The 14,030-nt window shown below is 44.9% G+C and overlaps 1 protein-coding gene across 1 annotated transcript in view; it reads right to left on the bottom strand.

The window, feature by feature from the left end:
* Positions 1 to 4,020: 4,020 nt before the first annotated feature.
* Positions 4,021 to 14,030, bottom strand: part of MAML2 (mastermind like transcriptional coactivator 2) — a 205,390-nt gene continuing 195,380 nt past the window's right edge. The window contains exons 4-5 of the mRNA XM_079297879.1: positions 12,953 to 13,004; positions 4,021 to 8,726 (exon numbers count right to left, since the gene is read on the bottom strand). Coding sequence (XP_079154005.1) covers positions 7,744 to 8,726; positions 12,953 to 13,004 — 1,035 coding nt within the window. The 3' untranslated portion in view covers positions 4,021 to 7,743. The remainder of the gene's footprint in view (positions 8,727 to 12,952; positions 13,005 to 14,030) is intronic.

Consider the following 14,030-nt stretch of genomic DNA (forward strand, 5'->3'; position numbering starts at 1 on the left):
TTTTAAACCTCCCAGTATAAACAGATGGTCTATTGGTATTTGTGTGTCAGAAGCTAGCAGTTTATATGGCAAAACACACTAGATTAAGTCTTTGGCATTGGAGGGAAAGTTAATGAATAAGATTATCATGTGATGGCTTTACTCTAGTAAGATACATACAATTAATCAAGACCTGTGTGGCTATAATAACACAAAGATGCCATGTAACTATGGGCAAACTCTTTGTTTACTGGATTTGTTACTCAAACAAAGGGAAAAGTTGGCTTTCAGGGAGGGTTATGCATGAAATCCTGATTTTAGTAGCACTAATGCAGTTAAGTTGCAGTTCCACATAGCCCTGCAGCTTTGATCAGGCTTTTGAAAACACACATGGGGTTCCTACCTCTGCTGTAGACATCCTGTGAGTCTGGTTATCCAACAGACCAAGGCTAACATGTTCACACTAAGGAAATCAGTGAGAGTACAACAGGTTTCTTTACACCAATTTTAACTTGCTGTGGAGTTAGGTTATTCATAGAGGTACTATGAGTAACATTAAGCTAGCTAGAAGTCTTGCTGGAGGACAAGTAATGTGGAAAAAAAGCACAATCCTTAAGAGAAGAAGGAACTCTGAAAAGGAATAAACATTCATTGGCAAAGCTGTTGTGTAGATTCACAAAGGGTTATATTGCCCAGTGCATGTATTCTTAGATATTCTTCAGTATTTACCTTCAAGACATTGCTAAATTTGAGGAATCAAATAATAAGGCATGTACATTCTGACACATTTCTCCTTTAAAACTGCATTTTGGAAAAAATCATCAGCCTCCTTCTCAAATAAATTTGAAGAGATGCAGCCAAATTACTGAGTCCCATATATGTTTCTCCTTGAAAAAGTCAGATGTCTTTCACTGATGGAAATTTCATTGGTATATGAATTATACTCATATATTGACCTGACTGTTATGTGTGCTCACTTGTTCATGAAATCAGCTCATGGAACTAACCCTATAGGCCACATCTACAAGAAGGAGCTTTCCATATTGTATCCTTAAACAATGCAACAATAATTTCTAATAAATATTTTGCAGCATCCGGTACTCTAGGACCTCTTCATGAACTATTAAATTTTAATTTTATTAAAATTTAATTTTTTAAAAGTTGTTTTAGGCCTCTAGATTTGAACTTTCCTGTTGTACTTAATGGCCAGGTATGCACAAAAGGTGATTTGAATACATTGCCTGGTTTTATTTTCAACATGACACTCCAATATAATGGTATCAAGGACAAACCCTGCCATTACATGATGTTCACGGACCTCCCCAACAACCAGGAGATTTACCTTTAATCTCAAATTGACATTGAGGAATAGGTTTTGCCATCAGATCTGTTAACTTCAACAGGAGTGCATGGAGGCACCTATGCTCAGCATTTCACCCAAACACTCAACAGCATCAGGGTTTTTTCCCATGTTCCTGGGCAAGAAGGATAAAACAGAGCAACTTGCCCTGTAAAACAAGGCAGACCAGTGAGCTGGAATGAAAACATGTCAGGCAGCCCTCCAGAAAAAATGTAGCTAGAGCATCTTTGTTGTCTGAAGCTGTGTACAGGAATGCACAGTTCTGGGGAGAGGGAGCTGCTCACCAGGCACATGGCAGTGCAGGCAAGCAGGGCTTTATCCCTGCTGCTCTGGGAGGCTCAGGCTGCCTCTGTTTGTCCTGAGTGGGCTGGAGCAGCTCACCCAGCCTTGGCACCCAGGCACACAGCACAGCAGCCACACGGAATCCACACCTGTCCACCCACAAAGGTGTCCCTTGCTGGGTGCTCACTCCTCAGCACGCAGGAGGCTGGGTCGTTACAGGAAAAACAATCATTTGAACTTCAGCTCTTTTAAAGGGGCTCCTTGCAATGAAAATGCCCATTTGCCAAATGCTACTTCATGTTGAGTTCCTTTTGTTTTGGCTTTGGCTTGGTTTTCTTTTGTTTTGCTTTGTTTTTGTTTGTTTGTTTTGTTTTTGTTTGGTTTGGCTTCTTTTCTGGTTGTTTAAAGACAAAATTTCTAAGTCCTAATCAACCTGCTTTTTTTTTCAGTTTGCCTGAACTTTTCTGGACCCAGAATGACTAATTTAAAAATTAGGATGAAGTAAGCTCTTGCCATGGTTGAAACTTTTATTGAGGCAGAGGAATGCTGCCCGTGTCATCCCTGTCACTGCAGCTGCCAGACCTCCCCGCTGCCGTGGGAGGGAGCAGCGCTCTTGGCTGTGCTGCCAGAGCTGGTAGTGGTTCCCACCAAGTGATTTGGATGCAGTGGGAAAGGTCAGCCCTTGCCCAGGCCTGGTGCAATTCCTGCTGTGCTGCATCTGGCCAGGCAGGGAAAATATTCACACCCCCTCCACGTGGCCTTGCTGGCTGCATCTCCCTGGGCACAGGAGACAGGCCTGGGGACATTTTCAGGCAGGAATGTGGCACAGGGTGACTCGTGTTTTATACTGTGTTATCCCTCTTGTCCTGCACCCACAGTGGGAATGGCTTTAGATCTGTAGGAGGGTGGTCATGGCCCCCAAGCACTGCCAAGGACCCAGAGTGGCACAGACAACCACACTCCAGGGACAGGGAGGGGTCCCAGGCTGTTTTTCAGCTCATTGACAAGTGTATCTTGTGCAGGTGGGAAGCAGCCCTGCCTGAGGCTCCCACATCCTGCCTTGCATTTTGCCATTACAGCTGAGATAGACAAAGACACACCTTTAGGGCATGAGTTTCTTGATCTATTTCAGATTTACCTTTGGGTGAGTGGGACTTATTTTCCCTCTTGAGTGCAAGGGAAACATTTTCTATCACCTGTGCTGGAAATGCTGAAGTGAAGAGAGCCACACACCTCCTGGGCACCTCCTCTCTTTAGTATGTCCACCCAGGATGGGGAGTATGGGCACAGCCACTGCAGTGGGACACTGGCACCTGCCAGCATCCTGCTCCATCTCTCCTGTGAAAGCACCAGGTGCCAGGGCAGACAAAGGAGCCATTTGTGGGTAGGAGTCAGATACAATGGAGGGAACAAGCAACATACACAAAAAAACCACTAGGACAGCAGCCAGTAGAGCTGTGAGGGGCAGCCAAGGGAGGTGCCTTCCTGCTTTCCCTGTAGGGCAAGGGGAGCACAGAGGGACTAAAAGGGTGGATGCTGCATGCCGGTCCCTCATCATCACCACCAGCAGTGAAGCAGTTAAGATGTAGGGAGCCCTTTTTTCCCCTACATCTCAAAATAGCACAAGGCAGCCTTTGAGCACAGGCAGTGATGTGCTGACATTTGTCCCTTGGAAACATCCCCTCCACCACCCCTTCTGCTCAGTTCAGGGGGCAGGAAGAGCCTCCCACTTGGAGATGGAGCCCAGAAAGCCTCTCGAGGAACAGGGCACTTCCTCAGGGCTGACCTTCTAAAAATAGCCTGCTAGGGATGAGTGCTTGTGTGAAACAGCCTGCAACCCAACGTGATGTTGTACAGGCTGGAATCTCTACAGGCTGGAATCTCTTTAGGCTAGAATGAAGTGCAATGTGAAGGAGGCAAGGAGGAAAGGAGAAGCCAGTTGTCTGATTTCTGGCTTCTCATTAGGGGTCTCTGATAGTGAGGGGAGTGGGACAAATATCTCCAGGGTATGATCCAGGGCAGGGCACGGGCGCGGGGACCTAGCCAGCCCTCTTGGCATAACTAACACAGCTCTCAGCTTTAATTTTTGCAGAATCCCAGTGCACATTTCTCTGCTGCAAGATCCCATCAACCCATTCACCAGGAACTAAAATAGCATTTTTTGTTAAGCATTATTTGTTAACCCTTTCTGGTAGTGAAACCATGTCTTTAATCAGTAGGAAAACATCACAGTTCTCTGGAAAAGATGCAGGCTGAGCTCCTGGAAGCTGCCAGATGTTCATTTTTATCACCCCCACCTTCTAAAATATCACCATAATTTTAATTTACTCAGATGAGTGAGCAGCTGACTAAACAGACATTCAATATAAAATTCATAGTAAGAAAAGAGACACTTGGGATAATTTTGATTGATTTACTTGGCAGAGTTTTGATAGCTACTGAAAAACATACTATTCATGTTTAGGTGAAAAATAAATGGAGTCAAATAAGTGTCACTGCATAGTACTAGGAGGTATATACAGCCACATGTAAAAATGCATAAACACAAACATTTCTGTACAGCAACTTTTCTTTTCAGTCTGTATAGAGAAACACTGATTTATAATATGGGGAAAATATAAAGCAGACATACATGCAACAAGGACATGACAGTTACATAGGTCCCACCTGCCTCCCAACAGCTGAAATAACAATAATAACAATAATTATAATAATAAAAGCCTTTTTCGGGGAAAAAGTTTGAAACCTGGAATGTTTTCATGTTGAGGTTTCCAGAGAGCTTCAGATGTGAAACATATCTGAAAGTGATTTAAAGGCTTGATTCAAAGCCCTGTGAAGGCAATGGAAAAACTCCATTGGTTTCAGTGAGCTTGGGGTCAGACCCAGCTATTTAACCATGATCCCATTCTGCCCTCCCCCAAAACCCAAAGTTGAAATCTGCAGATAAAAATAAACAATCATATCATACAAAACTTTGTATATAGAATACAAAAGGTAACAGTTGACTTTTTGTATAAAATACAACTTTTTGATAGTATATTTATTTCACATATGTATAAATATAACCCAAATAATATGATTTTTATTATTCCTACCAAAATATTATTACTTTTTGTTGTTGTTTTTACAAAAGTTTACAAAACAAATAATTCTTTATATTTACAACCCAATACTGTGAAGAGTGCCCAGTCAATGATGAAAAATAGACTTTAAGGGTAGTGCACTTAGCCATTGCAAAGAAAGGAAAAAAAAGACACTAGCTCCATTCAGATACAAGGTTTTTGATAAGAAATGATACTGGATTCAAGTTTTGGTTGCAAGAGTCTTTCACAAGCTCGCATTTCAAATGCATCAGGCATATTTAAACAGGACTAGAAATGGCCTCTACCCTTTTTGACTTTACTTAAGACAGGATGTAATTTTGCTCCCAGGGATGGCACTCACAGCCCAGTGCCTTTTGCACTCCAGGCTGAGGCCAACAGGACAACACTCAGCATTGAGTCCACCACTGCATGATATCATAGAACCATAGAATCATAGAATATCCTGAGTTGGAAGGGACCCACAGGAATCATTGAGTCCAACTCCTGACTCCTTGGGACTAGCTCCTCAGCTGAACAAATATTTTTTACATCATTTAAGGATCTGGAAATCAGTCTGGCCTTAATACAGAAACCAGCAGTGGCTTTTTCAGTGGTATGTGAGTTGAAGTTACCAGACTGCAGTGCCCATTGCTCATGGTGATACTGACTCAGCCTTGGCCTCAGTGGCATCCATGGCAGCCATCTGTTCCTACCAGAGTGCTGGCAGTCCCTGCTGACCTGCTCGTGAACAGCCAATCTTCCTTTCACTTCAAACTCATGCAGCTACTACTTCAGTCTGGTTTTGCACAATTTATAGGGGACAGATTTGTTAGCTTGCATCTGTATCTCTCCAAGCTTAGGTGGGACCTCAGTGGCCTGAGCTGAAACGCTCTTGAAAGGCTTGGAAAAACTTGTACTGACGTATCAAAGGGACTGCATGCACCCCGGCCAAAACTGGGGAGGAGAGGGAGCTTCTGGGCAGCTGAGTCACCAGGTTACACAATGCAGGGTGTGCAGTGATCACTAGCTGGGCTGGCAGAAGGGACTCTTCAGCAGGCTTTTTGTCCCTCCTATTTCTCTGGAAATGAACAGCCTCAGCTGGCATTCTAACCAAATGCCCATGTTACACCTTTTGTGGAGGTGCTGGTGCTCCTTTGTGTGGCGATGCTTCTTGAAACATCCCGAAAAATCGTGCCCATTTGAAATGACAGAGTGAAATGACTGGAAAAGCCTTATTAAAACCTCTTGCTAGAAGTAGGTCAGATAAGTGCAGAGGCTATTGTCAAACAGCCTGCTCATCCCAGTGCCACTAACAAGGATGAATAAAGCACTTGCATGGGCTGAGCAATGCCTCTTGGCACCAAGGCATGCAAACGTAGGCATTGTATTCCTTTGCCACATCTAGGTTTAGCTAATTCAGAAGAGGCTGTGAAACACATTGCACCACATCATTTGAAAGAACAGCATTTCCATTTGAATAGCAAGATCTATTCCCATCCATGAATCCTATCTGAATCATTGTGGAGATGCTTTATAGTGACATAGCATATCCTTCTGATGCCATTACTGACCAAGTATATAGCAAAAAATTTAATAGTCAAGACTATTCCCTGGCAGGTGTGGGACAGCCTGTCTCCTTACTGCTCTGCTCTGTTAGCCTTCAAGGCAGGGTTGAAACTGCTCATGGGAATGGTCCTTGCCCCAGGATATCTTCCCAGTGATGCACAGAAATTGCTCAGGGCAATATTAGCTGGTCCATCCCCAAACCCAGAACTGACTGAGCCCAGTGCCCAGAAATAATCCCCAGACCTGTTTCATGTACAAGCACAGATGTGGCTGATGGAGCCTCCTGCTGTGAGTTATAATTGATGTGCATGCTAGTTTCAGGGGCAGAGCCTCTGGTACTCCAGACAGAGGCTCTGGGGACCTGAGCCATCACCAGAACTCTTTCAACTCCCCCCATATGGCAAAGGAGAAAAGAGGATGGAACCAAAATGCTGTGCAATCAAAATGGCAGCTTCCCCCCAGGCAGGTAGATGATGGCATTTCGTCTGGGCTAAACCTGTTTCAGAGAAAAAGATCAGGCTGAACTACCTGATTGATATTCGCCATGATTTGAGAGGAAATCGAGGACAGTGGCTTAGCTGAGCCACTTCAGATACTTGCCCTCCTCTAAGCTGGACTGGGAGAATAGTCAGTCAAATCATGAGCACCCTTCTCACTCATTTCTATTGTCACTGGAGTCTTGGGGGAAGGGCAAGGTGGCAAAGTGAGGATCCTGAGCTTTGGTAGTAGTTCATCTCATGTTTCCCTCAATGCCCAGAATGACTGTGCTGCTGGCAGAGCAGCAGCATCCTCTTATATGCACTGCAAACACTGATGAAAGGGAGTGCACAAATGCTAGAGCACACTGAGTAACACGCTGGATGATCTGTTTCCTTCTTCCTTTGAATGAGACCACTGACCCTGCAGTGTGCTACAAAAGGTACAGGGTTTATAACAAAATCATTGGAAAAGCAAATGTAAGTTTGTACTGTGCAGAAGTAAACAGTTTTTGTAATGCCATGAGATTTACACAGGGCTTGATGCTGTCAGGGCTGAGCAGTCCCAAGGAAGTTAAGGGCTGTGAACACGATGACTGAAGAGCTGGGACCATTTGGGGTCTTACTTGCACTCAGAGAAATGATGTTCCACAGCCCATAGCACTGTCTGGTGCTTCCATGTATGGGAAGCTGAACACTTTTCTTTCTCAGAGCCGCTCTGAGAAGAACCAATGAGTTTGCAATGGGCTGGGCATAGGTGTGGGGAACAGACCCTTCACACATTTTCACTCCTTTGTGGCAGGCAGGAATATCACTTACACTGTCACTTCGGTTTTGTTCCTAGAGCTACTCTTCAAACAGGGCAGTTGCTCTATGTTGTACTTTAAAGGCCAGCCCAGTTACTGGAGTGTAAATCAATGAAGCAGGTTGTTGGCATCTAAAGGGAAAGCTAATGTCCTTGCTGCTTCTTCATCTGGTTCCCTCTTGGTACTGTCACTTACGAGTGGTTCCCTAAAATTTCATCGAGATTGATGTCTTTCATCCAGTCATCATTACCAGGTTCTGTTTTCAGTAAAGAATCTATAAAATCCGAGTCACTGTTGAGAGCAGGCCCTATACTGTCACCTTGCTGGTTCAGAAAGTCAAACCCTAGGTCATTACCATGGTCACTTCCTTGGTAAGCCCTGGAGGTTGGGTTGGTACTTGTGAAACCGGTTGATGGCAGGGATGACGGCGGTGTCATACTTGTTCCTGGCTGATTCAAGGTAGGCACAGTCTGTCCTCTCAGCTGGCTGGGTCTTATGCTGAGCCCTCGTAGTGAGCCAGCAGATTGTCCATTCAGAGTCTGGTGCATTTGGTTCAGAGGGGGCCTCATCTGGACTCCTGCTGTTAACTGGTTAGGAGGAGCCAGCGCACGCTGAGGAAAATGCTGGCTGCCTACATTGCGCTGCAGAGCCTGGTTAGGGTACGGAGTGCCCGTGGGGAAACGGACCCCTGCAGGCTTCAGTGCATCCTGCTGCTTCACTGCAGCCTCCTGTGGGGCCCAGTTCTGGGCACTGGCAGTAGCTGTGATCATCACATTGGCAGGCCGTTGAGCAGGGATGCCTGTCGCTCCGTGGGTCAGGCTTGGCCTTATTTGCTGAGAGCTGACCACTGTCCCCGTCCCAAAAGCCGCCCCGCTGCTCCCCTGTGTCATGGTTTGCTGCCGGGACACCATGGGGCTGTTCTGGCTGGGCAGAACTTGATTTTGGCTCCTGTGTGGCTGCATTTGGTTCATTCCTGAAGTCACGTTGTATGTGCTTGGTTGGTTGCAAGGAAGGTTCCCGTAGCAGCCCATGCTCCGAGCAGCAGGAACAGAAGGCATTCGGGTTCCAGCAGGGGTGGACATGAGGCTGGAGCTCTGGGGCATGATGCTGTGAGTTGAAATTGGGTTGGATAAGGGCATGTTGTTAGAGCTCATGCTCACAGCTGGTGAACCACCTGGAAAGGAGAAAACAGAAGTGTTACAGCAAGCATGAGTGCATCAATGTGTGGTGACATTCAAATGCCAACAGCTCAAAAATCCATTTTTCTATGGGCAGAGTTTCTTGAAGAAGACACTTTGCTCTGAAGAGGACTTAGAAGAACTTGCTCAAGGCCTTGAAGATGCCTATCCTCCAAAGGGTGATTTGGTCTGTACTAAACCACCTGTGGTCTTTCCATCCCTTCAGTTTTGGCACATGAGCCAAAACTGGTGCTCGTTGTTAGAGAAATATTGGAGCAGGGAAGGACAGACAGAACCACTGGGCAGGAGAGAAGACTTTCCTGCCTTCCTTTACAGAAGCACCAGACACATCAGGACAGGAGAACAAAGCCTCTCTAAGTGATCAGAGATCAAGAACTTCTCTTCCTTACAGGGCTTGGCTCATCCTGGCTCCCTCTGGAGGCAATGGGGAGTGAGAGACACTTTCACGAGCTCCTTTTCCATGTTTCTTAGACACCTACAGCAGCAGTACCCACCCTTTTTTTGGAATGTCTGTCCCAGATGCCAGCAGAAGCCAAGCCTTCATCTCACACATTTGCAGGGACAGGAGCTCAGCCCAGGCTGGGATGTGCCTGTCCTCCCATGTGGTGGCTGAGCAGGCATGAGGACATGACTTGGTGCTGTGCCTGGTGTGCCCCACACATGCCCCTTCTAAACTCTCTTCCCAGCTGGGCTGTGGCAATTTGCCCCTGCAGAAACAGACTTGCCTGTGAGGAACCACACGTGCCAGCACTTGCTGCACCTGAACATCCCCTTTAGTTCATCAGAAAACTGCAAGTTATGAGTTGGCATGAATTTATTACTCCTGGCTGATTCTGCCCTATGGAGGATTTTCCTTGACATCTGCCAATGGATGAGAAGATGATTTTCTTGCCTTCAGCAGCCAGAGCTCAGAACAAGCTCACTTCTTTGGCTACATAATCTCTATTTTGAATAGGTCATTTAAACCACGAAGGATGAGTGCTTATGCAGTGCAAGACTGAATTAATCCCTGAGAGACTGGTGGAAAAAGACCAATCACTTTGTAAACTCAGCCAGTGTGGATGGCACTGTGGAGAACCCTCTCTGCACACAATCCATAGTGTAATTCCCTTTGCTACTGTTGCTTCCAGTACAAACCCTACAAGAAGCACAGCTCCAAAAAGTCAGGCTCAAGGCAAAGGAAAGGAGATGTTTCTTCACACAATGTGTGGGTCAGCTGAGGAAATCTGTGCCACATAGCACAGTAGGAGCTAAATCCTCACACCTCTTTGGGTGGCCCCCAAAGTGTGAGAAAAGCTGTCAAATGAGCTTGCTACCGAGGTACCACTGCATTTCAGGAATTCTCTGAGCCTTTCCCAGAGGAGGAATGAGTAGATTTGCTATTTCATAGGGTGCAACTAATAGCAATTGTTGGGCATGAGACACTACCTTGGTTTGATCCTTTATACATATGGCAAAACCAGATGGAATTTGACTAACTTCAGTTTTATCACCAAATCTTATTATATATTGGTCTGTGCGATTAATTTTATTAGTTGGTCCATCATAAATTCCTTTCTACTACACAGGTGCTTCAAGACTGTGTCATGCTTGCAGCATTCTGCAAATACTTCAGTCTCAGTGTGTGGCAAATTTTCCAGTCCTTTGGTCCTTTGGAGCTCCTGTCAGAACTTGACAGTTTTTGATGTTTGATTTCAGAGCTGTGCATCATAGCTGGTCACAGTAATAGCTTTTGCACATCTCCAATGTGGATATAAAGTAAGCTCTATTTTTCCAGTTCAGCATCATCTCAGACAATGTTTGCATATCCATTTTCAATCACATGGCTGTTCACAATGATACCTGGAGACCTGTCAACCTTTTCCTTTTGAGCTATGTTAATTTTGTGTCACTCAGGTTTCTTAACCAAAATAGACAGTAAGAAATCAGATGATTTAATCTGAACAACTGTTCCCTTTAAGTTGTGGTTTCATTGAAAGAGATACCATGCAAGTTTGAAAAGATTCCTCTAATATCAGCCCATGTTGCTTGAAATCAATGACATCTTTCCCTTCCTAAATTCTTTATTATTTGTGCTGTATCTGTTCCCCAGTAGTTTTGCTGAGCTCTGCATTAGGCTACTAGGGCTGCAATTACCTACTTAGCCTTTTAATTCTTGTCATGGCATTAGCAGTCTCCCCTGATGTTTTGAGACTAAATAAAAAGTGACACCAAGAATATGGAGAACCTCTCAGCCAGCTCTTTTAAAACTCCTTTAGACAAATCATGCACATACATATTTTAAAAGTCTATGTTTAGGAACAGCTGTTTAATATACTGTTCCTGTTGAAATTTCATAATTATGTTCAGCTCCCACAGACTGGAACCAAAGAAAAAATTATATATGTCTGCCTTTTCTGCATTATTTTTATACATTTGCTATTTCCATTTAGTAATGGATGCAAAGGATTCTTTTTTTGTTAAGGACTTAAAAAATAACTCTTCAAAATCACTATTAACATTGAGTTTGACTCCACAACCAGAGTGCTAGTACCAAATCAATATAAACATAGACACCTAGAATAAGAAGCTCCCCCTATCCTGAAGGCAGCCTGTTCCACAAACAGCTCTAAGTCAGAGACACTTGGCTGTAGAGGATCTAATTATATTAAGAATTGTGTTTTCTAACTTAAGCACCTAAATTAAGTTCCTGAGCTGGACAGCCCCTGGGACAGGATATGCAATGGAGAGTCCACCTGGTTTTAGCCCAACAAGGACAATCCCATTCCCACAATCAGTGCTCAGCTGGCAACCACTGAGCACTAATTATGATTAGCCCCATCTTCAGCTTTGCTGGTAGGTTGTGCATTTTTGGAACTACTGTAATATGAAGACAGGCTGAGAGAGTTGTGGTTGTTAAATTGGGAGAAAAGAAGGCTCTGAGGTGACCTAGTACTTTCTAGTATCTGAAGGAGGCTACCAGAGAGAGAGAGGGACTTTTTACAAGGATATGCAGTGACAGGACTGGGGGAATGACTTCACATTGACAGGAGAGGTTTAGATTAGACATAGGGAAGAAATCTACTCAAGAGTGGTGAAACATTGGACTAGTGAAAGAGTTCTGAATGTCCTATCCCTGAAAGTATTCAAAGCCAGATTGGATGGGGCTCTGACTAACTTGGTCTAGTGGAAGGTGTCCCTGCCCATGGCATAAGGTTTGGAATTAGATGATGTTTAAGGTCCCTTCCCTTCCAACTCAAACCTTTCTGTGATTTTGTGATATTTTCGCAGGGGTGATAGGGATGGAGCCCTCATTTTTTGCTCCCTTGAGCCCATATTGAAGAGGAGGAATGGTACAGAATTCAGTGACATGTCAAAAGAATGAATTTCTGGAACAGCAAACTGGGGAGAGATGGTTCTCTCCCTCCAGCTGAACTACAAGAGAGTCACTTGTAAAGTCACTTCATTGCCACTAGGATGAAGCCCCTCCTGGGGTGACCAAGCCAGCTGTTGAGCAGACCCCAGGCTACTATCACACTGCTCCTGCAAATGCTACACTTTTTAAAGAGCACAAGTGTCTGGGAAGGGGTTGTGCTTGTTGCCAAAAGACGAAGCTTCCTCTTTCTTTGTTTTGCTATTTTTGTGCTTTTATTTTTAACACAAGTATTTTCCATTCTTATATTTTCCAGATGAGAAGAAATGCCTTCCCCAGAAGCACTGTGTACAGCAGCTGGGGACCCCAGGCTACAGCAATTCAGAGGAACAGCTTCCCTACCCAATTCACCTGCTCTTTTCCTGGGGGTTTCTTGCCATGGCATGGCACTGTGGGGAAAAGCACAGAGAAATAAAATACTTAACAAAGTCTCTCCAGCCTGTGTGATTTTATTTAGCTTTTTGTTTCTTCTTGCCTGATCTTAGCAAAGCTATTCCCAGAAAAAGGGAACAGTTTCCCTACTGTTCCTCCCTTATGCAAGAGTTTCCTAATCGCTCCATCTGGTAGCTTTGCTGGAAGCTCCCAGAGCAGCCCTTTCTCCCAGGCTTGCCTGAAAGGCTGCTGTGCTCCTGGGGCTCACTCAGCAGGGACTTGAGATTGGAATGGACAAGTGCTGCCATTCCCACATGTTTCAGACCGAGGAGATGGGACTCCAAATACCACAAGACTGGCAAAGAGTCCATCAGATTAACAACAAGAGCTGTCACATAACAATGGTGATCTACTCACTTTGGAGCCTTTCACACATGTGGCTGCACTCACTTCCATTTTCTCTCTCAGACTAGAAATTGATTGTTTTTACATAAAAGCCAAGAGTCTCAGTTAATCATTTGATTCCAGGAACAAACCTTTGAACAACACACCAAATCATAAGACTCCCCAGCAAAATGCTGGGGCTGCCAGAGAATTTATTTTGGGAGTACAGGAGGTACCAAGCCAGTGAGCAGGGCCCTCACCATGGGCTATTACACTGGAATGCTGGAGCCAGTTTACTGGAGAAGATTAACACCCAAGTCCCCTAGAAGGCAGCAGTTTCCAGGCTGCAGCAAACTTATCACTGCTAGAATTTGTAAGCAGAGTAAAGGAGTGAATGAATGCTTTTTGAGCAGCCCAACCTGCCCCATCCCTACAGAGCTGGGCTGGGGGTCCCACATAGCCAGCAGATTGTCCAGAGGGATGGCATGTGAGTAAGCTGCACTTCAGAGCTCATTAAAATCATAATAGAAGCTAAAAAAGCTTTGCTACAAAGGACAGGTAAGAAGGAAAGACTCAGATCACGGCTGAATCTGCAGAGTTTCCAATCTGCAGTTATGGAAAAACAAAAAAACCCTCTTCTTTTTCCTTAGCATGTTGCATACAAAAATATACTAGAAGGCAAAGGATCCTTTTTATACTTACATGCACAGACACTTTTGCAGTATAAAGAACATCCTTTACTCCCATCTGCTGCATTTCCCCCACCTCCTCTCTCCTCAGCATTTTCTCCTTATTGTGCCTTTGCTCTCTGAGTGGCCTTCTGCCAATCAGCAAGGTGAACAGTATGAAAAGCCAAACAAGCAATCCTGTGCTTCAAAAACTAGACTCTCCAAGGAGGTCAGAGCACAAGAGCTGAAGGGAGGGAAGGAAGGAAGGAGGGAAGGAAGGAGGGAAGGAAGGAAGGAAGGAAGGAAGGAAGGAAGGAAGGAAGGAAGGAAGGAAGGAAGGAAGGAAGGAAGGAAGGAAGGAAGGAAGGAAGGAAGGGAGGGAGGGAGGGTAGGGAGGGAGGGAGGGGGGGGAGGAGGAGGGAGGGAGGAGTTAGAGGAGGGAG

This window comes from Erithacus rubecula (genome assembly GCF_903797595.1).
Source record: "Erithacus rubecula genome assembly, chromosome: 1".
Classification (NCBI taxonomy): domain Eukaryota; kingdom Metazoa; phylum Chordata; class Aves; order Passeriformes; family Muscicapidae; genus Erithacus; species Erithacus rubecula.